Genomic DNA, 27,094 nt, shown 5'->3' with positions numbered 1-27,094 from the left:
GCATCAATGAAGAAGATGCACAAACCTTTTCTGTAATGTCTGGACTTCTGGACGGATGTGGTACTTTATTCGTTACTTTTTATGATTGTCTTTTAGAATCTGCAGATTTTAAAAGCTCTGTATTACTTGTCCCTTCTTCTTGTTATTTTTTGTTTGTTTCCATGCTGTACAGAAGGTCTATAAGTAGGCTATGGGAGAAACAAATAGTACATATGCATGTTTTTTTAGGGCATCTCTTGTTGTCATTGAGAACTAACCTTTGTTCAAATCTCTGTGTTTCTTTGGATATAGCAAATATTTACTTTTATGTAAAGATCGTCCTTGAAGTTGCTGAAGTGACTGAGTAGAGGAACTATTAATTGCTATATGTGATGACTAAATTTCTTTGAAGGTAGGAGTATCCTGAAAAAGTGTAGTTAATTAGCATGTCTAGCTAGCCTGTGGGTAGGGAGGTTAGCCTTATCTTTAACTGACCAGTTGTGGGCCAGAGGCTGTGTCAGGGAAGTGGTCAAGGTGGTTAGAAAATAGATTTAAAAGACGTGACAAAAATCATAGAGTATTCTAGCTTTTTGGAAGACCACCCAGCGTAAACAAATCTATCTTTTGGACAGCAGTGTTAGCCTTTTACAGTCTCACAATAAGTCATACTGCTGAGGAATGCATATTCTCCTAACATGCTGTTTCTGTGCGTGAAAACACTTACGAATTTAGGCATGCTCCATACAGCCATGTGAGAAAATGTTTTTCCTCATTAATTTAAGTTACCCACCACATGCTTTAAGGGTGATAGCTTTTGTAAGAAATGTATGGTCATCAATCACTTAGTGTTATTAGAGTGGTGTATTTGTACAAACACCAAAAATTTTAATGCAGAACAACGTTCATCCTGTTTTATGCTAGGAAAGAGCTCTTCACTATTTATATGCTGAAAAACTAAACCAACATAGTATGAACAAGACTGCTTAAAAGGCAGGTCAATCTCCAGGGCTTATTAACCTGAGAAGTCACTGGAACATGAAGGATTTTCATTAGCAGTTATTGCGGTTTGTTCTGAAATGGGCATGGATTTGCTGAGCTCAGGTCTTGATAGCTGCATCTTTTCTGGTGAGTTGGGCTGCGGGATATAACTCTTGGTAGAGCATTGAGAGGGTATTTCAGCTTTAGTGGTCTAAGGTTAGATACAGCTGATCTTCCAGGTAAGCCTCTGTGGGGGTTTCATGGGGGATTGAATAAGTAAATTTTACCCGAATTTAGAATGCGTTTAAATTTACAGTATTACCCAAAGGAGAAACAGTGCATGGAAAAAAAAATCCAACAGCTTTTCAGAATAAGGAAAAAAAGTGCATATACTCTTGAAACCTGCCTGTCAGATTCTAGATATTATGCATGATGTCATTCATCACCTAGCTACTTAAGTTGAGTGCTGTTTTCTAAATTCAGTGATTCAGACTTTCCTGCTATTTTATCAGCAGGAAATGAAAAGAAAGTATTAAACTATTTGAGATAATTTAGCAGCAATGTGTGAACTTTTTTCACAATAAGAAGTTGAACTCTGAGGAGACATAGTTGCTTGTGAGTTCTAAGTCACCCTATTTTTCTCAGGTCTCTGGTATTGCAGATATCGCTGAGACTCATTGGGCTCATTCTGAGCAATTTGGACTTAATATCTGTGTTATTTAGCTGATAATGCTTCTGGTGTATGTGCAGCTGTAAAGATAGATGACAAGATCATCAGCCCATGAGGTTTAACCAAACGTGTGTTATTGTAGGGAAACAGAATGCACAAATTTTCCGAGGCAAATGGCTCCAGTGTGGGTGTGCTCTGCAGCAGGGTGGAGGATCACGGTGTGTGAGGGAGTCCTAAAATGAAGGAGTTGTCAGGGTGTGGAGAGCGGGCAGAACCCCACAGCTGTTGGGCAGAGGCGGGCTGATGAGGTGTGGCTGGGGCTAGGTGCAGCGGCGTAGTGCCTTGAGCATGCAAAGGGAACCTCTGTGAGCATAGTGACCGTAGTGCCTGGAGCATGCAGAGGGAACCCTGTGAGCATAGTGACCGTAGTGCCTTGAGCATGCAAAGGGAACCTCTGTGAGCATAGTGACCGTAGTGCCTGGAGCATGCAAAGGGAACCCTGTGAGCATAGTGACTGTAGTGCCTTGAGCATGCAAAGGGAACCCTGCGAGCATAGTGACCGTAGTGCCTTGAGCATGCAGAGGGAACCCTGTGAGCATAGTGACCGTAGTGCCTTGAGCATGCAAAGGGAACCCTGTGAGCATAGTGACCGTAGTGCCTTGAGCATGCAGAGGGAACCCTGCGAGCATAGTGACCGTAGTGCCTTGAGCATGCAAAGGGAACCCTGTGAGCATAGTGACCGTAGTGCCTTGAGCATGCAAAGGGAACCCTGTGAGCATAGTGACCGGGACAAGTAAACTAGGTGTGGCACGGCAGAATGATGTGGCACAGCAGTTTTCACAGTTGAGGCAGACAGGGAAGGCATAGTCTCCCTCCAGGCTCAATAAATCAGCTCGTCTATGGGTCATCACCCTCATCAGAGGAACCAGACCTAGACATTGCAGATCAGCTTAAATGTGATCACACAACCAGGGGACCATAGGTTCATGGGAAGTAGTTCCTTCTTGACCAACCTGACCTCCTTCTATGACTGACTCACCCAGTGGATGAGGGAAAGGCTGTGAATGTAGTCAACCTGGACTTTAGCAAAGCCTTTGACTCTGTCTCCCCCAGTATTTTACTGGGGAAACTGGCAACTCGTGACTTGAAGAGTTATGCTCTTTGCTGGGCAAAAAGCTGTCTGGATGGCCAGGATCAGATAATGGTAGCAAATGGAGTTTAATCTGTCTGGCAACTGGTTCATGAGCCATTTTCCCCTGGAGTCAATGTTGGGACCAGCTGTGTGTAATATATTCATTAATGATGTGGACGAGGGGGTTGGGCGCACCATCAGTAAGTTCGCAGATCGCACCAAGCTGGAAGAAGGTGTTGATTTGCCTGTCTGAGGATAGGAAGGCTGTACAGAGGCTGTACATCTGGTTAGGCTGGGTGAGTGGGCTGAGGTCAGTTTTGTAAAGCTTTACAGGACCAAGTGTCTAGTCCTGCACTTTGGTCACAGCAACCTTATGCAGTGCTACAGGCTTGGCAAAGAGTGGCTGGAAGGCTGTGTTGGAGGAATGTAATCTGGTGATGTTTGTCAGCAGCCGTCTGAACGTGAGCCAGTGGTATGCTCAGGTGGCCAGGAAGGCCCAGGGCATTCTGGCTTACATCAGGAGTACTGTTGCTAGCAGGACCTGTGGTTGCCCCCTGTACACAGCGCTGGTGAGGCTGCACTTAGAGCACTGTGTTCTTTTTGGGCCCCTCACTGTAAGAAATGCATCGAGGCCCTGGAGCATATCCAAGAAGGGCAGTGGAGCTGGTTGAGGGATCTGGAGCACAAGTCTTATGAAGAGCGGCTGAGGGAGCTGGGATTGTTAGTCTGAAGTTTGGGAGGATGCTAAGGGAGACCTATTGCTCTCTGTGAATACCTGAAAGGATGTTGTGGTGAGGTGGAGGTAGGCCTCTTCGTCCGCATAACTAGTGACAGTACAAGAAGGAGTGGCCTCAAGTGGTGCCAGGGGAGATTGAAGCTGGACATTAGGAAAAATTTCTTCACAGAATGGTGAGAGGTTGGAATGTGCTGTCCAGGGAGGTGATGAAATCCCCATCCCTCTTTGTTTCCAAGGAAAAGGTAGGTGTGGCAGGTAGGCATAGTGGGTAGTGCTGGTGATAGCTGGGTGGTCAGACTGTGTGATCTTGGAGATCTTTTCCAACTGTAATGGTTCTATGATAACATTACTGTAGTTGCACTTTCAGGAAAGGATAAAACCTACATTCTATTATACTTCTCTTTTTTTTTTAGTATTATGTAAATACTATTTTATCTGAAGATTTATGATTGGCTGTGTTTCCAGTAAAAAATTGATCTAAAGAAAAAAAAAGAGAGAATCCACCCGCTCTTTTACTCATATATTATCTTTGCTTTCATTTTAGTTTGCAAGTATGCCTGCCACAGGAAATGTGAAGAGAAGGTAAGCCTATTTATTTCTCTCTCTTTGTTGATAGTCCATGTGTATCTGAAGTTTGGACTGTAGAAGTTGTGTCACTATGATGATTATTAAATCAAATGCCAAGTTGACAGGAAAAAAGAGCAACTTTTTGCTGTTATTTTGTCATTAAGGTAAAACAAGTATAGTGTAACTTCTGCAATAAAGCTACTCATTCCTCCCACAAGAGGACAAGTTTCAAGTTGAAAACAGAAAGTTGGGCCAAATACAAACTACGCTCTTCTACCAGGAAAAGAAAAATATGAGTTTGGGGTGTGTATCTAAAGTTTACAGCAACAGGATTTAATGGAAACTTTTAGTGGTGGTTTAAGAAAAATATGAGAACATTTAGGTTCAGCATGTACTGTAAATTGAATCCAGCAAGTTCAGTTTCTTAACTAAATTTTTGATATTTTTAAAAAATGAGTGCCTTTTTCATCAGGAAATACCCAGCTCAGCCTCCTAGTTTATCTTGTACTCTACAAAAAAGAAAGCTGGCTTCTTTTTTTTTCTTCTCACTGTTTTATATTGTCTTGGATTTTGTTGGCCATTAGGTTAAATCAACTATAATTACTCAGGGCACGTTTTCAAAGCTTGGTGAGTTGTAATTGTTTCTGACTTGAAGGTAGATGTTGAATATTGAAAGGTAGATATTGAGTATCAGGACAGCACAAATCTATATAAAAGGAAAAGAGATATTTTATGGCTGCTGAAAGTCAGAATGTTTTCCATTACGTGCAGGAGCAGTCTTGAAAGGAAGAGGTGGGAGCAACAACCCTTGCACTTAGCATTCCATCTTTTTTTATGATTTAAAGACATCTGAATGGGAAAGATCAAATAAATATTGAACACATCCAGAGTTCAGTTTCTTCTGTGGTTTTCATAACAAAAACACTCATCAACATTTAAAAAATAAAGCTCCTTGGTTTTGTTTTTTTTTTTTGACTTGCACTTATGTTATGTATGGATAATTTTTGTGGGTTCTGAAAAATGTTGCTATGGGAAAATTAACCGAGCTAAGACATGAGTATCTGAAGGGAAAATAAACATCATTGCTAGTCAAGGATTAGTTGTCTATTCCTTGTATGTATACAGTTGTAAACGTGGAATTAAAATATTATTTTAAAAAATATTAGTTTTTTAAAGTTAAAAATATTTTTTATTTTAATATGTATATTTGCTAGTGGATGAGTTCTTCTTCTGATACATTACACAAGCAGTTAAATAATGGGAATGGTTTCCACGTCGTACAGTATAGAACAAGAACTGTGTAAGCATGAATAAAAAGTGAGAGGAAGGGTTGTTTCTACAATTGTTTCAACATATCACTTTTAACAGTGGGGAAAAAAAAAGTAACACTCAAGATTTACATTTACATTAATTTGTTTTGTTAAAACAAATAAATATGAAAGAAAATCAAACTGGAAGAGTGAAATCCTTTTTTCTAAAGGATTGATTTTTCATTTAAGGCTTCTTTTCGTACTGTCTTCGCATTTTTTTCCCTGATTAATTTTGTAGAGTAAAAATCATTTTACATGCTGATATCAAATGAAATGTTTCTATGTTTTTGTAGAGATCTGAAAAATTGCCAGAAAGACCAAAATGGAGTTCATATGGTGTTGTACAGGTATCAGACGAGCTGCAGGTGTAAAGTTCCTCTTCACGTAATGTCAGCTACCAACAGCATAAGTACTTCCATGGTCTCAGATGACTTAAAATTTCCTCATCTCTAGATCTGTGTAAATCAGAGATGTCCAAGGAGTGCTAATGTGTAAATTTTGTGTTGTTGGAGGGGGTTACTTTGTTTTATTCTCTTGGGATAATGTTCCCTGCTTTTAAGAAGACTGGTATTTGCTTTGAATGAAGGTTACACTTATTCTTATAATTAGACTACTTGACTTTTGGAGAACACGGATCTATTTCAGTCGCCTGTATTGTTGACTTGATGTTTAGCTTTGTGGAAAAATTTCTTTGTTTTAGTGTTTCCAAAACGTATGAGTAAATTCAAGTGAAGAACTCTGCCCAGGGAAAAACTTGGAGATTGATCTGGCAATTTGGGGAATCTTAAAGGTCATCTAGTCCAACTTTCCTGCAATGATCAGGGAGATAAACTGCTAGGTCAGGTTGCTCAGAGCTGGTGCTGCCTGACCTTGAATGTTTCCATAGATGAGACATCTGCCACATCTCTGGGTATATTGCTCCATTGCCTCACCACCCTTACTGTAGGGAACAATGCTCCTTATACTACATTCCTTATTCTAAATCTCCCCTCTTTTAGTCTGAAACCATTTTCCCTTGTCCTGTCACAGCAGACCCTGCTAAAGAGTCTGTCCCCTTATTTCTTACAGCCCCCTTTAGATACTGAAAAGCTGCTATCAGCTCTTCTCAGAGCCTTCTCTTCTCCAAACTGAACAGCCCCAGCTCTGTCAGTCTTTGAGGTTAATTTAAAACAACTACACACACACACACACACATACTGTATTGGTATTGTCTGTGGAGAAAAACAAATGCATACAGAATGGGCATCTGAATATAAAACCTGGAGAGAGATCCACCTCTGTCAAATTATTATCTGCAATTTAATCAAGAAGGGAAATGTGGAGATGTGGCTGGGGGATAAATTAATGAAATTTAGGATCCAAAAATTCAAAACAGAAGTTGTTTTCTACATGAAAAAGTGATTATTTACAAGTATGTGAACAAGTTTTCCAGATAGGTTTGTTTAGGTGAAAAGCAGACAGGTTTCTGAGCACTGAAGTAATCTAATCATGTCCTGGAGCAATGGAACTATGGATGGGCTCTGCCATAAAGGGTTTAGTAGATCACTCTTCTCTGAAGAAGTCACTGAACTCTCATAGCCTATCTGTGAAGTTGTTTGCTGTGTCTCTGCCAGTGCAGCGTGAGAGATCTTGGTGTGTGCTTGAACTCAGGTGCAGCTTCTCAATCAGTTTATTTTGCATACAGCGCTCAACGGGCCTCAGTTCATCAGTTTGATGTGCATTGTGAGTGCTGAGCAATGAGAGCACTGTTGCTCTGAGCCTCAAAAACTTGATACATTAATAAGACACATGATTTTTTTGACACATTTTTAATGTGCTGAAAAGTCCCTCTTGAGCTGACTGATTTTATCAAGCTTGTAAGCAAATGCTTAAATTATCTTAATATCGGTAAGCTTGAGTATTTGTTGAAGTCTTTTGCTGGATCAATGCTGTCATTCAGCAGTGCCTTACTTCAGTTTTTGTACTGAGTGTTACATATCTCCTCAACTCAACCTGGAAGATAATTTTGCCTTGTTTGAGCCATTATTTTTTACATAATGCAGTGCGATACTTTGCCAGTCTGACCTGGTGTCCAATACACTAATCCACATGGCTCTGTTTTTCTTCTCCAACAGGATTAATTGATTTCTATGAGTTTGATTCAACACTCTTCCTTCTTTGCCTTTTAAGGAGCTATTTAGACATCTCAGTGGAGTGCAGACTTAATCAAAGCTTCAAGATTTTGTCTCAGTGATCTAAAATCCTTGTTCAGATAGACTCATGTTCTGAGCTGTAGCGTGCCAGTTGCATGCTGTTAAAGCTAGGTCAAGCAATTCATTACCTTCAGATTCTGTAGTTTATTTTTTAATAGAGAAGTAAGATGTATGTGTTGTTTTTAGTGTTTTGTCACTTATAAAGCTGCCAAAATTGCAATCATAAAAGGTATAAACTCAAACATGACATTTTGTCCTGCTGCTTTGCTCAAAGGCCACATTTTTTTGTCAGATTCTCATTTTCGTGGCATTTGTATTTGAGATATTGTAATTCTCCCCTTGACCCTGTTTTCCCATTTTCTTTGATCAACAATAGCTTAAAAAGTTTAGAGAATAGGAGTGAGGCTGTCCTTCATCCCTCGCTGCATTGTTCATTTCTTTCGTAGACTCTCATAGTAAAGGAAAAACAAACATGATTATAAAAAGAAATGCACAGAAATGTAAAAAACAAAAACAACAGTTTAAGTTACTGTAAAAATGTTACGAGCTGTGCTGCAATGGGGAAATTGGCAGTAATCATGGCAATAAAACTAAGCCGGGAGCGACAGCTGGCTTTAGTCCTTGGATACATGTTCATTGTGTATTGTGAAAATAAGAGAGGGAAGGAGGAAGTTAAAAAAAGAAATAAAAAATAGATGTATTGGTCATCTATTTTCAGTCAAGAGATGTAGAGCTCAAAGCATACTGGCATTTTAAAAGGCTTGGTAAACTTCTGTCACCCGGTCTGTTTTATGAATAAACCTTGTGTTTACTTGGGGCAGCCTCACTGAGGTGGTAGGGCTGGTCTCTGGCCCTTTGAGTGGGTGACCATGAAGGCAGGTACCTTTCATTCCCACAAGGAGAATCAGCAGCTCTTCATGGTCCAGGGAGAAAAATGCTTAGGAGAGGAATGTATTGTACACTGTGATACAGCAATTTTCCTGGTGTTTCTGGAGCAGGAAGGAAAGATCCTTCTCCTTTTATAGAGAAATATATCTGCTTAGTTCAGCTCATCCGTCTTTTAAACAGTGTGGTAACTATTCGGAATTGAGTTATGGACAATGCGCTGTTGTCAGTTATGAGTCAAACTGTATTTAATTTTGGTTGTGGATTAGTTTGTTTTCTTTCTGCTCTTGTAAGTGATATCCAAATTAAAAGAAAAAAATATTTTGCCTTTACCTTCCTTCTTCTTCAGAATAGTGAATCTAGTGTGTTCTACACATTTCCTTCACTTTGTCTTTTATTCCTCCTGTATCAGATACCTAGCTTAAATCCTAATTTCTGGTGTGCGTGCGTGGTTTTGTTTGGTTTTCAGAAGGAGGTTTGAAAGTAGACTGTGTTTAAAAGTTCTTCCCTGCCTGCTGATAGTGTATAGTATAGCAATACAGAGATGCTGCTTCTAGTTCTGTATTGTTACGTGAGCAGAAAGCTGGTGACTTCGCAAGCTGTATGCAGTGTTCTGTGTGCCCTGATTGCAGTGTGCTGCTTCTGTGTTCAGTGCAGAAGCAGAAAGCGTGTAAGGGGGCACCGCTTTACACTTAATGCTTTAAGAAAGTGCATTTTGACAAGTAGTCCAATGCTTAAAAAGTTAAATGAATTGGATCGTTCTAGATTACTAATTCCATTAGGAAGATGAGACCAGGGAAGAGGTTGATGGCTGAAGCGAGTAAAGAGTAGCAGCCTAGGGGCACTTCCTCTTCACATGAAAAAAATCACTGAGATTTCCAGGATTACTGTGTTTCTGACATCTCATCTCTGCCGTATTTTTGATGAGTGCTCATAAAGTGTTGGACGGCTTGGGTTGGTATCATCATGCTGATACTTGATCAGTTTTGAGAGGGAAGCGACTGTATTTTTGGTGTTGTCATTTCTCAAACAGCTGCCAATATTCTTTTTCTTTGAGAGTGATAATTATTTCTTTTCTATTTAATTTGATGCTCCCAAGGTTTGCTATTGAGGAAATTCAATATCTGTTCAGAAGAGTGGAAAGAATTTCTCTTTGAGTGTTTAAAATAATACAAAATTAATACAGAACTCCAACTTTTAAGATGTTAAAAATGTGTATCACTTTTTAAAAAAGGGCTGCTACTTGTGTAGAGGCAGTTTAAAATCTTTATGTATTTCTCTCTTGATGCTCTAATTTTCATGTTTATGTGCATTTGCACAAGGAATACAGCTTAATGTTTCAAACTTCCCCAGAAAGTAGGCTTTTTTGGTAAAACCCTTTCACTGAATACTCGGTGTGTGTTAATTTGTAAGTGACTTCACAATAAAACTCTGTTTTAAAAATCAAGCAACCTTGAAGAAAATTGTTTTGAGTACAGCAAACCACTGTCAGCTTCTACAACTTAGTTAATACGACAGTTGAAAGCGTAGGTCAGCACTGCCACAAGCAGCTGTGGACTAAATACGGTGACTTTGCTTCTCAAAAGGTTCATGTGAGTTTTTTTGCTTTGCTTTTTCCTTTAATAATAATAATAAAAATAAAAAAGTATATATATATAAGAATCAGTGTGCATGATTGGAGGAGTATACTTTCTACCTAACTATCTCAGATTTTGGGTAGAAGGAATCAAGGCATTAAATGAAAACTTGTGCCGTGTTGGTTGCAGGGGACAACTATGTGAACCTCTGTAGTTGATGCATTTTTGTAGGAATCTCTACATAGGGACACGTTCAGTAAGCTTAAGATTCTAATGAATTTTTTTTTCCCCTCATGGGAAGTAATTAGCATGTTATATTAGCATGCATGCAACACTTTTAATGCTGCTTAGCGTTGGACTAGAATAAAAATGTTCGCAGTTGAAGTTGAGATTACTGTGTGAATTTTGTAACTGATAGTTGCAACTCAGAGCAGTCATTAGTTTTCCTGATAGCCCCCAATAGCAGTATTTTGCAGATCCTCCTGCCTGCAAAATACTCTACTTGTTTGGTTACAGTGTACTGTAGTGAGCTGTTCAATGAATAAGCCTTCTGATTCAATCAGAACTGTAAGCTATTCAGTGGCATAAGACTTGAAGGTGCTTTCTAGGGGCACAAACATTGCATTCTTTAAGTAGCAGAAATGCTGTGCTGCAGGCTTGTGTGTTTAGCAGTTAATTTGCTGGGACTTTCCAAAACTGGAAAAGTACTTGAAAAATACGCTAGTGTATTTAGACAGGAACGCTAATTCAGTCTCATTTTCAGGTAGTTGGCTATGTTAGCAAGACCTATGTGGTACGTGAACAAATTCAAACTCTGTTTCTTTACAAATTCTAGTAGTTGGCAAGAGGAAAATAAGATGGTACTGACCAAAGGAAACAAAACTACTTCAGTTTTTCCTTTGTTCACCATGAAAACATGAGTGGGCTATATTTTCACAGCAGATGTAAATTTTCTACTGGAAAGCGTCAAGATGTTTTAGGAGTTTTTTTTTGTTTGGTTTTCATTCCTGTGCCCTGAAAATGGATCACTTTTGTCCAGTTGTTTTCTGTCTGGATCTGATCCTTGTATCTTGATTTGTAAATTTTAATTTTGAATTTTTTTGAAGAGACGTAACGATTTTTTAGCCCTCTAACGTGGGATTAAAGATCTCAGAAATGATGTGTTTTACATTATTGTTGCTTGGAATGCTCTCATTTTTATGTTACACAGTTTGTTAAACTATGTCTCTGGTGGACAGGAAATCAGGTAGCTTACCAAAATATGCCACTGCTTTCTTAAAGCAGTATTTTGGTAGCAATCACAGCGTCCCCATGATATGTCTGTTTGTTGTAGTGTACTTGATTGCTATGGCCTGGAAGTACACGAATTCCCTCTTGCAATACTGATTCTCTAAGATTGGAGCAACCCCTGCATTTGATTATAAGCAGTTGCCTTACTGACTTAACAAAAGAATGGAAACTTCACTACAGACCACATGAATAACAAAAGTTTTGGAAACACATAATGAGGAAGTGAGTAATATGTCTTTTCCAGTAGAAGCTCTTGCGTGTTTTATATCGGCAAGCTGAAATGTCTAGGCTTCATTAGAATTTGCTTTTACTACCTGTGTTATAACAGTGCTTCACTAGAAATTATTTACAGAAGGGCACTTCATGTGTCTTCTGATGCCTTGTTGAAGAAAGTCCTTAAGATACCTCAGACAGTTAAAGCCTTGTAAAGCAAGTGTAGTCCTGGTAACAAATAAGCAAACAAACAAACCTGTTTGACAGGAGTACAGAATCATAGAATCACCAAGGCTGGAAAAGACCTCTTAAAATCATCCAGACCAACCAGCCACTTATCACCAGTATTTCCCACTAAACTGTACATCATCTAAATGTTTCTTGAACACCCCCAAGGTCAGTGACTCCACTGCCTCCCTTGGCAGCCTGTTCTAATGCCTCACCAGTGTCTCAGAGAAGTATTTCCTAATGTCCAACCTGAATCTCCCCAGTGCAACTTGAGGCCATTCTCTCTAATCCTATTGCTAGATAGATGGGGGAAGAGGCCAACCCACCTCCCCACAGTGTTCCTTCAAATAGATGTAGAGAGAAGTAAGGTCACACTGAGCCTCCTCTTCTCCAGTCTGAACAATCCCAACTTCCTCAGCTGCTCCTCATTAGGCCTGTGCTCCAGGCCCCTCACCAGCTTGTAACCAGCAGCCAGCTGGATTTAACTCCATTCACCACCACTCTCTGGGCTGAGCCATCTAGCCAGTTCTTTACCCTGTGATGAGTGTATCTGTCCAAGCTAAGGGCTGCCACCTTCTCCAGGAGAATACTGTGGAAGACAGTACTGAAGGATTTGCTGAAGACTACATCAGCAGCCTTTCCCTCATCTGCCAGGTGGGTTACCTGGTCATAGAAGGAGATCAGGTTGGTCAAACTGAACCTGCCTTTCATGAACCCATGCTTGCTAGGCCTGATTGCCTGGTTGTCCTGCTCGTGCCCTATGATCTCCCTAAGGACGATCTTTTCCATAACCTTACCTGGCACTGAGGTCAGGCTGATAGGCCTGTAGTTCCCCGAATCCTCCTTACGACCCTTCTTATAGATGGGAGTCACACTGGCAAGCCTCCAATCCTCTGGGACCTCTCCAGGTGACCGGGAACGCTGAAAGATGATAGAAAGGAGCTTGATTATCACCTCTGCTGGCTTCCTCAGCATCCTCAGGTGGATCCCATTTGGCCCCATGGACTTGTGGCAGTCCAGGTGGAGTAGTAAGTTTCTGACAGTTTTCACAAGAATTGTGGGGGTTTATTCTGCTCCCCATCCCAGACTTCCAGGTCAGGGGGTAGAGTACTCCAACAACAACGGGTATGACTTTCAAAGACAGCTATAAAGAATGTGCTGAGAACCTCAGCCTTTTCCTTAAACTCGGTGGTCATGTTCCCTGCCGCATCCAGTAAAGGAAGGAGATTCTGCTTAGCCCTCCTCTTTCATGATTCTATGATTCTGTTAATGTATTTGTAAAGAATTCTTTTGTTCTCTTTTATACCAGCAGCCAAATTGAGTTCAAGTCGGACTTCTGCCTCTCTAATTTTCTCAATGCGCATCCTAACAACTTCATACTCTTCCTGAGTTTCCTGTCCTTTCTTCTACAGGAGAAAGATTTTCTTTTTCTCCCAGAGCTTCATGAAGAGTTCCCTGTTCATCCACACTTGTCTTTTGTGATGGATCATCTTATGGCAGACAGGGACAGCCTGCTGCTGTACCTTTAAGACTTCCTTCTTGAGGAGTGACCAGGCTTCCTGGACCCCTTTACCTTTCAGGACTGAATCCCAAGGGACACTTTCTACCAGTGTTCTGAAGAGCTCAAAATCTGCCCTTTGGAAGCCTAAAGTAGCAGTTTTGCTGCCACCCCCACCCTCCTGACTTCAGCAAGAAATCTTCCATTTCGTGGTCACTGTCCAAGATAGCCCCCAACCTCTACATCTTCCACTAGTTCTTCTCTGTGAACAGCAGGTCTAGCAAGGCACCTGCCCTGGTAGGCTCTCTCGTCAGCTTATCTTCCATACACTCTAGAAACCTTCTGGACTGCTTCTTCTGTGCTGTCTTGTCTTTCCAGGAAACGTAAGGGAAGCTCAAGTCCCCCATGAGACCAAGGACTGGCTGTCATGAACCTTCTGCGAGCTTTTCATAGAACGCATCATCTGTCTCTTGGTTAGGTGATATGTAACAGACCCCAATCATGATGCCTGCCTTGTTGGCCATCCCTCTGATCCTTTCCCATAGAGTCAACCTTACAATTCCCAACCTCCTAGCTCAATATCAAAACGCTCTCTAACTTAGAGGGCTATGCCACCATCCTTACTTTCTTACCTGTCCCTTCTGAAGAGCTTATAGCCATCCAGTCATGGAAGCAATCCCACAACATTTCCATAAGGGCAGCTAAGTCATAGTTGGCCTGCTGCACTGTGCTTCCAGCTTCTCCCATTTGTTGTCCATGCACCCATTGGTGTAGATGCACTTCAGCTGAGCCCCGTACCTCAGCACCAACCCAGTCTTTGTTCCCCTAGGCTCAGCTCTGTTGGGCCTGGTTTTATCCCTTCCCCTTTCATGTCTAGCTTTAAGCCCTCTCCACAAGCTTTGCCAGCTCCTCAGCTAGGATCCATTTCCCTCTTTGAGACAGGTGACATCCATCAGCTGCCACCGGGCCAAGTGCCAAGTAAACCACCCCATGGTCAAAAAAACCAAAGTTCTTGTGTTTGCACCAGCCTGTCAGCCACATATTTATGAGATGGGTTTTCCTGCTCCTCTCGTTCCCTGCCCTTGAAGGGATAGAGGAAAATGTGACCTATACTTCCACTCTATCCACTAACCGGCCCATTCCCGTGAGGTCTTTTTTGATAATCCTCAGGCTTTTCTCAGTGAATTCATCACTGCCAGCCTGAGCTATCAATTAAGGATAATAATAATCAGACCGGGAAGATTCCTAGAAATCTCCCTCGCCCGGGCCCCAGGGAGGCAGCACACTTCCCTGCAGTTGGGCTGGGCTGACATATAGGCCCTCTGTTCCTCTCCGAAAGGAGACACCTGTGAAGTAACCTTTCTGTCTTTCCTGACAGAGACTGTCCTGAGGTGTACAGTTGACCACCTTGCCCCAGAGAACCTTGAATGTGGTCCTCCCACCACATCCTCACTTACTCCTGTCTCAAATGCTAGAGCCTCAAACCTGTTATGTTGGGGCACCTGGGAACTGAGGTGGGTTGAGATGGCACCTGTTTCTTCTCCTTTTATTCTGTTGTCTCTGCTCAACAGTGGCTGGGGTGGGGGCCTACCACTGTTCTGGGGGTATTCACCCTGGTGTTTTTCTCATGCATGCAGCAGGGAGTTACTCCACCAATCTACTGCTTTCACTCTAACTCCTTAATCTCTCCGTCTCCTCCTTGAGCTTTGCCACCACGCCGAGCAGACCATCTATCTGTGCACACCTCATGCGGGTGGAATGCCTGCTGCCCTTCACCGGCAGCAGCAGGCTCGGGCATTCGCTGCAGCCACAGACTTGGACTGCCTCATTTTTAGGTGGGCATCCGTCTGAATTGCCAGAGCTTTCTGCCTAGTGGAGACCTCGGTTTGATTAGCTGTGCGGGAGGCAGCCGTTAGGTGAGCCGGTTTCCTGAGCGCGCGCATTCTGCCCTCGCCCTTCCTGCTAGCGGGATCTGCCGTGCTGTGCCTGGTTTGTCCACCCTGTTCACGCCGCTCCTGGGTTGCTCCGCTCCCTAGTGGAAGGTTTTATCTATGCAGGAACTGATCCTACCGCTGCTCCTGGCTGTGACCCCGAGACGTCAGACCTGCTACGCGGTCAGTGGCACCCGGCAGCTCCTCCCGGACAGCTCCTCAACCGGCTGCGGCACTTTCCTGCTTCCGGAGCCAAGTAGCGTGCCAAAAAAAAATAAAAAATAAAAGTTTTGATGATAAAAAATTAAAATTAAAATTAAAATTTAAAATTAAAAAACTGAAGATACATTTACACTTGTGAGATACTCTTACCATGCATTTTGAAAGAAATTTGTTAAAATGACTAGAGTTATGTGAAAGTTCTCCCCTGCTAGTTTGTCATTTGGCATGTGAGCATAGTCATCTCTTATGCCTTCATGAATTTATTCTTGAGTGATGTCCGGGCATCCTGGGTTCCTTTGTCCTTTAGAATTGTCTCCTAAGGCATATTACAAACTTTGAGAGTACAATTACTTTTTAAAAAGTATTTTTTTTTTAAATACTACACTCAATGTTTTTTATTTTTTTTCTTTTTTCATTAGAACCAAGAAGGGCTTCTGAAAATGTAAGTGACCAGATGAAGATTAAGTATAGATAGTTGTTTTAATTTCAGGTGAAACAGAATTTTATTCATAGTATTTTGTTTGTTGTTTTTTAGGAGAAAATATTAATAACACACTGATGTTTCCAGCTGTTGCTGAGCAGTGCTGTACAAAGACAGCAGCGCTGTACACTTTGGTTTTCTTACTTTCCCCTACCGTGCTACCAACGAAGTGGGGGGAGGCACAAGGGTCTGGGAGAAAAAGAGCATTCAAGATGCTCTTGAAGGAACAGAATCAGGACAGCTGACTTAAGCTGGCCAGAGGGATATTCCATACCACAGAATCGCAGAATCACCGTATACCGTATGCCATCATGTGAGAGGAAAGTTTTGAGAGGGGTGGGAGTTCATCTCTCCCTGTTCTGCTGTTTTTGGGCTAGCTGGGCTTTGGTTGGCAGGTAGTGAGCAATTGTTCTTGCATCACTTGTTACATGCATTCATATATACTTGTATAATGTAGTCACAACTATTATCCTTTTCTTTTTTTCTGCCTCAGTACACAGTTTTATCGCAATCCATGAGTTCTACTTTGTTTTTTCATTATGATTCTCTCCCCCATCCCAGTGGGAGGAGCGAATGAGTGACTGTGTGGTGCTGAGCTACCTGCTAGGTTAAACCACAGCAATAGTGCTGAATGAAATGTGAGACCTAGTTAGAAAGAATGAAAGAAAGAAAAGACTGAGGTAATGAATGCTTTCTTTGACTTGGACTTCACTAGAAAGACAAACGTCAGGAATCCCTGAGACCAGGAAGAAGAGGTGCAGCTTGGAAGATGTATCCTTGTTGGAAATGGATCAGATCAGGGAATAGTCAAGCAAACTGAGCACGCAAACATAGTGTGCATCCATGATCACCGATCTAGCTGGCTGATGTCATTGTGAGGCCACTCTTGATAAGCTTGGTCAATTATGGTGCTTGCAAGAAGTGCTTGAGGGCTGGAGGAGGGTAAATGCCCTTCAAGAAGGGCAAGAAGTAAGACACACTAGTGCATTGGTCAGCCTTGCTGATTTCTGGGAGCTGCTGAAACTTATCGTATAAACCATTTCCAGACACGTGAAGGGCAAGAAAATCAGGAATAGCCAGCATGGATTCAGCAAGAGGAAGTCATGCTTGATCAGCCTGGTAATCTATACTGAAATGACTATGTGAGTCATTATAGCTAAATGGTTAAGTTGTATGAATTTTGAAGTAGAGATATGATAGTATTTGAGATTTGGACTTTGAGATGCAGGCTTGATAATAGCTGGCTCATTCTTTGAAGATGGTTCTTCCTCTGAAAGGCCACCTACTTTTCATAAAAAGAAAAGAAAAAAGGATAAGTGCAATGTGAAAGACACACGGAGAAGTGAAAAATATACTGAAATGTAAGTAGAGGTTATCCAAGCAAATGGCCTGTTGTGCAGCTGTGAGGGAGTACTGATTGTGGTTCTGATAGAGCAAGTGGGGATACGTTTTATTTCCTTAGTGCCACTTATCATGCCATTTGTTGACATTTTTTCTTGTTTGACTTACTATTTATCTCGTATTGGTTAGTTACTCATTAACTCATGTGACTGGTGTTACAGTTGTATGAAGTAAAATTACTTGCCAGTTCATTGGAATCAGAATTATTATGGAAATTGTTTTAAATTGTTTTTCCATCAAGATAGGACTTCTTCAATGTAAGACTTGATTCTGGAGGTATCAACTAGGAATGTGTTTTCTGCATATGCTGAATTATATATGCAAGAACGGGTTATGTGACCTTCAGGTATTTACCTTGTTATTTATGGACAGGCTTGCGTGTCTGTATGTCAGGTGGAGATGGAGTGGCACTGAGTTTCTACCTGTTTTTAAAAGTCAGACTTGGGAATTTCCCTAGTTCTATTTTTTCTTTTATAAGTGAGTATGTGAAAGTGCAGGGCCTCTAAGTATTTTGTTTTACTGAATATATTCATAGCCTATATGTTGAAAGCTGACAAACCTCTTGATTGTAAGTATCTTTCTTTGGGTTAGCTCCAGCTTCAGTGAGGATCAGAAAATTTGAAGTTTGTTGTTTTGTGTAGTTACTAGCAGTATATGCAATTCTTTAAAGCCAATGAATGAGGGATTTACATTTTTGGTTTTTTTTTTCCCCTTTCTGTCTTTGCCCTGATATTAAAGTGAAGTTCTGCAGTTTTGCTTTCTAGATGTATACTTCCTTCTAAATCAGGCATGCCCAACCTCTGGCCCACATACAGCCGGGACAGTTAGTAGTAATGTGGGCCACCCCCTGATGTTATGCCTTCATGGCAGCAGCTCTTTCCTGCCAAGTGACCTGGCCTTGCCCCAGGTATGCAGCCCTTACTCAACAACAACCAAACCGTCAGTGTGTGATTGGCACTGTCTGAGCTGACACCAAGATGTGGGTAGGGCACGGTGCAGTGCTTACTCCACCTCTCACACCTGGCACACACTCAGTTGTATTGAAACCTGCATGTAGATTAGTAAGAGACATATTGTCAATAATGACATTGTTAGGTAGTTATATTAATATACCTACCTAATGCCAACTCAAAAGAAAACAGAAACCAAAAATTGAAGAACTGGGGATGAAGGAAGAATGTTCCTTCAGCAACCTGTCCACTGCTCCATCACTCTCGCAGTAAAGAGGTTCTTCTTGTGTTTGAATGGAACTTTCTGTGTTCCAACTTCTGCCTCTTGCCTCTTGTTCTATTGCTGCATGCCATCAAGAAGATCTGCCTCCATCAACTTGACTTTCACACTTGAGATATCTGTAAACATTAATGACATCCTCTCCTATCCTTCTCCAGACTCAGGAGTATGAGATCTCTCAGCCTTTCTTCATACAGGAGAGATGCTCAAGGCCCCTAATCATCTCTGTGGCCATCCGTTGTACTCTTTCTAGAAGAACCCTCTCTTGTTTCAGTGCACATAGCCCAGAAGTGGACACAGTATTCCAGATGTGTTCTCACCAGGGCAGAGCAGAGGATCACCTTCATCAATTTGCTGGCCACACTTTTTGTTCCCCAGTGCAGATCAGAACACGGCTCACAGGTTTAGTATTTTTGGTAGATTTGATTCTCATTTCAATTAATTAAACATGTGCTGCAGTGTGAAAATCAACTTATCTGTGCTATACATAAGTTCAGAAGATAACAATGTTCAAAATGAATTTTAGGTCAATGCAAGCTCACGTTATGGTAAACTGTTTTCTGCGTTTTGCTATGCTGGCTAAACAGAGCAGTCTGCAGAGCAAAAAATAGGCAGTGTTGGTTTTCATTCTGATTCGGAAATTTGCGAATAGATTTCAGGTTTCCCCCAGAATAAGTCATCGATTTTTTGGTATAATTGTGACTCTGTTTCAGTTGGTATTAATACTTGTACATTTTCTTGTGGAATGCTTAGAGCTGCAGTCAGATACTGAACTTGAAGAAGAATTTGATCATGTTTCTTTACCGAACTTTAATAAGACTCGTTTTATGAGACAAAAATGTTCCTTGCTTGGAAGTCATACCTTCTATACTGGTGGCTTAAAGATGGTTCTGGTCCTGAACATATTGTTATGATGTAGTCAGGTCTGCTTCTTTTTGTTTGTTATGCATACCAGGACTGGATGTTTCTTTTCATCTTTGTAGCTTGCTCTATTCTATAAACTATATCTTCTGTTTTATTAATCTAAGGGTTATAAATTCCACATTGGAGCCCTTCTGTTTAGTGAACCACTCCATATAGTATGACTTAAAGCTCACCAACAATTCCTTAATGAGCCTGCTTTTATTTCAAGTGTCATCATAGAGTTTCAGGATCTCCTCTGCTGGGGTGAGAGGTGAGCCTGTCCAGGAGAGTCACAGCTGTGAAGTTGGATGTGTTAACTGAAATAGCATTTGTGAGGATTAATCACAAAATAATTTAGTACACTTGATGACTATTACTGAGGCTCAGCTGAAAAGAGTAAATTGATTAGCTACAGTCATTTGAATACGTGTGTGAGGTCTGGTGGAGCCTTCTGTGTGGGTCTGTAGAAATAAGTTAATGATCAGTTTCTCTAGGTCATCAGGTAATCCTAGTTGGTCATACTTCAGCTGGCTTTCTTTCTTTCTTGATAAATGTTCAAAATTCTTGCTGTCGTGTACATAGAACAAACTGTTCTTAGCAAGTGTTTTAACTTCAGTGAACTTAAAATATTTATTCAGGTGAAAGTGACTTATTAGTCTACATGTTGTGTAAAGGTGTTTTCGAATGATAGAGAACGTGATGTATATTTACTTGCCTCCTCACAGATGTGGTTACTTGCAGTTTTGTGTCTCTGGATCTTTGGAGTAAAGCCTGTGAAATTAAGTGGGTCCACAGAGTAACCTACTTGCTCTGCTCAGCCCATACGCCATAACAAAATTGAGAAGAAAGATAAGGTTAAGTGAATTGCTGATATTCTGGTCTCCTGAAAAAGTGGAGTAGTTGTTTACTAATTTAAAACTGAGTGATCATAGAAGAATGCTAAAAAAGCTGGATAGTTGTGGTGGAGAAAGCTATTGATGCTTTCCTACGTGTATACCTGAAGGAATGGGTTACTCTTGAACCTGTTTTGCTGCTTATGGAAATGTCAGCATGGCACGCACAGTGTTTTCTGACTGTTCAGGAAGCTGAGGGCAACTAATGTAGCTGTGCTCAGTTGTGGACACTACAGTTCTGCACCTGGTCCTCTTAGTGTCCCGTTGACAATAACTAGATTGGACAGTATTGAGGGAGCTCAGTCTATAGAATTAAGTCAATTGCAGAGGAAGATTTTTTTTCCCCTTATTTTATTATTATTATTATTATTTTTTGTAGGTGGTGACACCTTGCTTTCTTCAGAGCAACTACAAACTGGTAAGTATTGTCAGCTCTTGTGATAGCCATCAAGTTTTATTAGGTTATAGATCAGGTTATTCCCATAACCACCTATGGTCTCCTCAGTACTATGCAATCCGCTTTCTCCTGTGAAGGCACAGTAAGTACAGGGCGTAATCCTGAAGCTTATTAGTGTGCTCTATCCCATGCAGCAATCTTATTGTTTCATTGAGCGTTTTGCAAAGCTGTGGATTTTCTGGATCAAGTATTTTCTGCTGTTGAGGATTGTTCCTAAGGTGATTTGTCCATGTTGCAGCAGCGTTCACGTGTAGTTGTCCTCCTGCATTGTCTTTTTAAAAAAGCAGGTGAGCTTTTTCAGGCTGAATTTGGTTATTTTAGCTGTATTGATAACATGAATACTGCCCAAAGATGGCATGTAACTGTTATTTGTTGAACTAGTGCTGCTGCTTGCTAGCATCATTACCAGGACTAGGCACTCAACAGCTGATTCCTAAGTTTCAACTGGAACTGTGTGTTTTTAAGTATGTGATGCAGCCACTGGTGGCTATGAATCATACATCTCATTTCTGCTTTGCTGTATAAATTGGGCAACTCACTGCACATTTTTGTCTTGATTTCCCTGCTTGCAAAATGCAGACAGTGATGTGTTACCATGAGTTGTGGAAGCAGAAAGGTGCCATGGAAGCACTGGTCCATGCTTTTCTTAATTATTGTTCACTAAAAGAAAGGCTGGAAAACAAAATCCAAATGTGAGTCTGTGAGTGAGTATGTGAGAAATGTGAGTATGAATGTATGAAAGGTCTTTCCTCATTTTGACACGGTATTTCTATGAATTAATCCATGTTACAGTCTGAGAATTCTGTATGATGTTATTGCTAATATTATAAGCAGCTCTTAAGTTTGCAGCTCACAGTTTCAGATGTGTATTGACAACTGTGGTTGCTTTTTCCTTTTTTTGTTGTATATAGAGCCTGAATGTTGATTCTAACATGAAAAAATTGTCCCTGTGACTCAGCAACAATTTTAAACATGCAGCAACTTGTGGAATATGATACCACTCATTACTGTTACTAATTGCATTTTAACGTGGTTTATGTGAACAGTGGTTCATAGGTAACCCGGGCCCAGGTTACCTTGTGACCTGAAGATTAAAACAGTGTGAATGGTAAAAGTGGCCAGACCTATTTTAGTTTACTGGCAGAGATGAAACCAGAGATTTACTTGGTCCACGAATTAAGTATTTACTACTTCTAGTCATGAAGAAGGTTGGAATTCTGTTTAATATTCTTCCATGTAGTAATATTTTTGAATTAGGAGCCTGTCTTGTACACAGATAAAATGTATCTGGTGAGGGATTCTTTTCTGAAGTATAATCTTCTGTGACTCTCCAGGCTAAAGAGTTGGGTTTATGAGGTTCAACAAGGGAAGTATGGAGTCCTACTCCTAGGGAAGAACAATGATGTGCATCAGTAAAGCTGACCTTCTGGAAAGGAGCTCTGCAGAGAAGGACCTAGCTGTCTGGTGAATAACAGGTTGACCGTGAGCCAGGAGCGTGTTCTGGTGGCCAAGAAATCCAATGGTGTCCTGGGGTGTGTTTAAAAAAAACTGTGTGGCCAGCAGGTTGAGAGAGGTTCTCCTCCCCCTGTATTCTGCTTTGGTGAGGCCCCATCTGGAATACTGCTCCTCTGGTCAAAAAGAAAGGCAGCTGCTGGAGAGGGTCCAGTGGAAGGCCAAAAAATGATTATTAGGGGCCCTTATGAAAAAGGTCTGAGAGAACTGGGACTGATTAGCCTGGAGAAGGCTGAATCAGGATGTCAGGAGCAACTGACATCACTTCCCTGGGCTTGTGCAAAGCATCATGCAAGACAGTGTCAGGCATCCTAGTCATCAATGTGGAGAAAAATGGATTTGATGGACGGATCACTCACTGGATAAGTTAATTGGCTGGATGGTCACAGACTGAGATAGTTGCAGTCAACAGCTCGAGATCCAAGAGGAGGCCAGTGATGAGTGGTGCTCCTCAGGGATTGGTGCTAGCACAGTGCCATTTAACATCTTTGTAGGCAACAGGGGCAGTGGAATCAAGGGCATCCTTAACAAGTTTGCAGATGACGGCAAGCTTAGTGCTGCAGTTGACACAACAGAGGGAAAGGATGCCAACCGGAGGGACTTGGACAGGTTTGAGAGGTGAGCCCCTGCCCAATTCCTGAAGTTCAACAAGGCGAAGTGTAAGGTCCTGCATCTGGATTGTGACAATCCAGCAAACATAGGGTGGAGAATGGGTTGAGGTCAGATTTGAATTTGGGAGTGTCAGTTGTTGAAAGACTCTGGCAATGTGTTCTTGCAACCCAGCTGTACCCTGGGATGCATCAAGAGAAGTGTGACCAGCAGGCTGAGGGAGGTGATTTTGCCCCTCTCCTCTGCTCTTGTGAGACTCCACCTGGAGAACTGTGTCCAGTTCTGGGACCCCCAACACAAGAAGGACTGTAGCTGTCTGACAGCTCTTGGAGCTGGTTCAGAGCAGAGCCACAAAGATGACCAGAGGGCTGGAGAACCTTCTCTACAAGAACAGGCTGAGAAAGCTGGGGCTCTTCAGCCTTCAGAAGGCTGCTCTGGGCGGACCTCATAGCAGCCTTCCAGTACCTGAAGGGTACTTCCTTTCCTCCCAGCAGGAAAGCTAGAGAGGGACGTTTTAGAAGGACATGTAGTGACTGGAAGAGGGGAAATAATGGTTTTAGGCTGAAGAGGGTAGATATACACTAGATATTAGGAAGAAACTCTTCACTGTGGAGGTGGTGAGGCTGGAACAGGCTGCCCAGAGATGATGTGGATGCCCCCACCCTGGAAGCATTCAAGGCCAGGCTGGATGGGGCTTTGAGCAGCCTGGTCTAATGGGAGGTGTCCCTGCCTGTAGCAGGGGGGCTAGAAATAGTCTTAAAGGTCCCTTCCAACCCAAACCTTTCTGTATTTCTGTTATTCTGTGATTTTTAGCTTTGTCTTCTGTTTCCAAAGAGGCCCTTCCTTACCATTTCTCTTGAAGTTTTGTAGAAACATCAGAGCTGTCACACATTAACCCAGTGCAGCAATTGCTCCAATATGAAGCGGCTGCTTAGTGTTCAAATACTACTTGCTTTAGTTGTCACACACATAGTTGACTAGAGAAAGGTGGATGATTTTAGTTGCACTCTTCTATTTCAAGGCAGATGTTTAGCAAAATAAGTGTTTTTCTGATGGACTTCATTTTATTTCATGGAGAAGCATTGGTTTGTTTGTGGCTATTGTCTTTCATTGGAAATATGTACTGCATGACCCAAGGATTTTAAAGAGAAAAACTGGCAAAGATGCCATGATGCATGGTCATTGTCTTTGTATGTGAGAGCTTTATTAGTCTGTGTAACTGTTCTCCTAAAATGTTATAAATATCAAAGTTTAACAGTCTTTTCTGAAACTTGTTTTGAAAGAGTAAGAAGTTTTTTATCTTCTAAATTTAATGTTTTTAAGTAATTGGTAACAAATGCACTTTTAAAAAATTGTCTTACGCAATACAGCAAGAAAAGAGAGGAGGCTTAGATCCTTAACTCAGAGCTCCAAATGCTTTTGATTTCATGCAACACTTAAAAAATGTAAGAATAAGGGGAAAGCCAAAGAAAGGGTGTTATTTTGAGGTAGTTTTTAAAATCTGGAATTCTTCTATGACAATCTCAGATGTACTGTGAAAGTGGTAGGTTTGTCTCTTCTACTTATGTTTTCTTCATCCTTCATGGCAGTGTTCTTTAAAAAAGGATAAAGAAAATTAAATCTTAATTCCTCAGGACCCATCACGTGCCCTGTTGTATGTCTTGCATTAAGGAAGTGTGATGTGAAGCCTGAGCCTCTTAGCCTATACGGTTTCTTATCGTGAATTGACTACTGATTGAATGGCCCTTTCTGCTACGTGGCTTGTCAATTTTAAGGCACAGTTGAGATCTTCACCAGAGAAATTGCTCTTCTAACCTCTGTTTTGTGATCAACCTTTCTTCTCCTTTTTAGTTGTTTTTTTTTTTTTTTTTCCAACCTTTTAGCAAAAAAATCTGTATAGCTGTAATACAGCCATTTAAACATTGCATTTTATAACCAACTGTGGTAATACAGAAAGGCTGAGAGGACACTTGCCCAACCGTCTGTGTTTTGTAAACTTTGTTCACTTATCTTACCGAAGTGGCAACTTAAGTCATTTTGATACAAATTGAGGGTGGAGGGAGAAATTAGGAGGTGTGTTTCTGTTGTTTTTTTTGTTTTGTTTGTTTGTTTTGTTTTGCTTAATTCTATTTTCCTAAAGTATGCACACCTCTTGTCTGCTTGTGAAGAAAAGTCAAAGGTTTTCACCTTAAGGTCCCTCCTAAGAAACCAAACGCCTGCTTTCGAACATTGAGTCAGGCTGTTGTCTGGCCTATCCCAAAAGAGGAGGGAAATGGATGGAGTAAAGGTAATTGTCCAAGAAAAGTGCTTTGTTTTCTTTTGTTGGAGGAGAAGACCATACCATGAGAAATTGCTGAAGAAGTGAGTAGTGGAGTCAAAAAGATAGCTAAATGCTTTCAGACTAATTACATATCTCATTTTTACTTGTTTAAAGACTCTCATACTTTCATTTATGAGGGAAATGTGCAAACGTTTTTTCAGAAGGTGAATTTTAGTGAAAATACAATACGATATAAAGAAAAAACCAAGGGGAATAAAGAAGGGCAACAGAAGTTTGAATACTAAATACTGTAACTGTGTTTGAGAGAAAATAAGTTCCTTTTAGCAAAAGCTCTTCTATTCTTTTCTTTTTCTTCCCTGTGATGACTTAATAAATTCAGTTCTCCCCACATGCTTTGACTGGGACACATCAGTAGGCATGAGAAACTGCTTTTTTAAGTCCTTACTGCGTGCATTTACTTTTCAAATGCATCTTCACTGAAAAAAGATATGGAGCAATCTGTTGTTCCCATGAAGTACAGCCCATCTGTTGTTAATGTGAGCTTGCAAAAGAATTCCTCATAAATCTGAATTACCACTGGTGCTGCTGGGAAGGCCTGAGCATGTAGATAAAGGATTGGATTCTCCAGTTTCACTTTAAATGTGATCGACAGTGAAATAGAAGATTGTTAATTTAATTAATCAGGTATGATCTTCAGATGCCCTGGAATACATTGACAGTAATTAAGCTGAACTGGCACATGCAACTACTTTGTTCTGCCAACTGCAATTTTGGTTTCTTGCTTAAGTCAGTAGAAGTCTATTTAAAAATAGCATAAAGTTGGTTAATTTGTTATATATTTCAGTGACTTAAATCTAATTAATTGCAGGGTTATCTTTTTTTTCTTTCCTTTTTTATTTCTTCTTTCAGGCAAGAGAATGGAAATGTTAGGTGTGGAAAACTAGGAAGATACCCAACCATGGTATTGGGACTTAATTTTTTTGTCCCATCTGCTACATCCAAACTGCAGCTTGCAGGATTGAGCTTGTGAGGTTGTAAAGTGTGATATAAGTGTGATTTGGTGGAGATAATGGATGCATAAAGACCACCAGACCTCTGTGTTGCTACGATCTTTCCTGCCTCACCCCCTCGGTCCTCCAGTCTGTAACTCATTAAAAAAAGCTGCACTTTGTGGAGAAGGAAGTGCAAAATTACTGCACTGTTCTCTAGTTTGTTTGCAAAGGTGGGAATATCCAATGGAGTTTTTTGTATTTCCTGTTCAGTTCCAGCATTGTCACCTTCAAGAACCATAATGCATGTGTCTCCATGAAAAGAAGCGTGTGGACTTTGGATAAACATTTCTGGAAATGATATCCTTCTGTCTTTGGTTAATACGGCTTTCCTGAAATTGAATATTTTTAAACACATATTTATCTTGCTTGGAAAATCATTCCCTTAATATAGGTCTCAGTTTATCTGAGAAGATTGTGTATTTTCTGAGTGGGAGAGAACTGAGGAACAGAAACTGATATAACTGCTAAGGACTTACATTCTCTGTAAAGAGGTGGAGAAAACTGAAGTAGGAAGATATGGTAGAGAGAGAGGGAGGGGAGAACTTTCACAGTTTTGGTACAGAGTTTTTAAGATCAGAAAATGTGGCTTTTTGTGAAATATTTGTTTTGCTTTACCTTTTTTTCACCGGGATATCCAGTTGTCTTATGTGTATGGTGGCTTTGCAATCTCCTTCCTGATTTCTTTCCATAACTAAAAGACAGGGAGATTTGTAACTGACACAGCTATGTTTTGAGATGATCGCTCCATGCCAGTATGAAAGCAGTGTTGTACTTCTGTCAAATTTGCAGTGAATCCTTTGATAAGCAGCTCTTCTGAGATAGCATGACTGATGGTTGTTTGGCTGATTAATGTGAAACACTGATTAA

At 40.9% G+C, this 27,094-nt stretch overlaps 1 protein-coding gene across 6 annotated transcripts in view; it reads left to right on the top strand.

Moving 5' to 3' along the window:
- TNS3 (tensin 3) overlaps positions 1–27,094 on the top strand; it is a 223,624-nt gene that overhangs the window by 72,587 nt on the left and 123,943 nt on the right. For all 6 annotated transcript variants that reach the window (XM_042869077.1, XM_042869079.1, XM_042869080.1 and 3 more), the window contains exons 3-4: positions 4,040–4,077; positions 20,696–20,734. In XM_042869077.1, coding sequence (XP_042725011.1) covers positions 4,040–4,077; positions 20,696–20,734 — 77 coding nt within the window. The remainder of the gene's footprint in view (positions 1–4,039; positions 4,078–20,695; positions 20,735–27,094) is intronic.

The sequence above is a fragment of the Lagopus leucura genome, unplaced genomic scaffold, assembly GCF_019238085.1.
Source record: "Lagopus leucura isolate 7727_CA_CO unplaced genomic scaffold, USGS_WTPT01 Super-Scaffold_100002, whole genome shotgun sequence".
NCBI lineage: Eukaryota > Metazoa > Chordata > Aves > Galliformes > Phasianidae > Lagopus > Lagopus leucura.
This window is presented reverse-complemented; position numbering and strand designations above follow the sequence as displayed.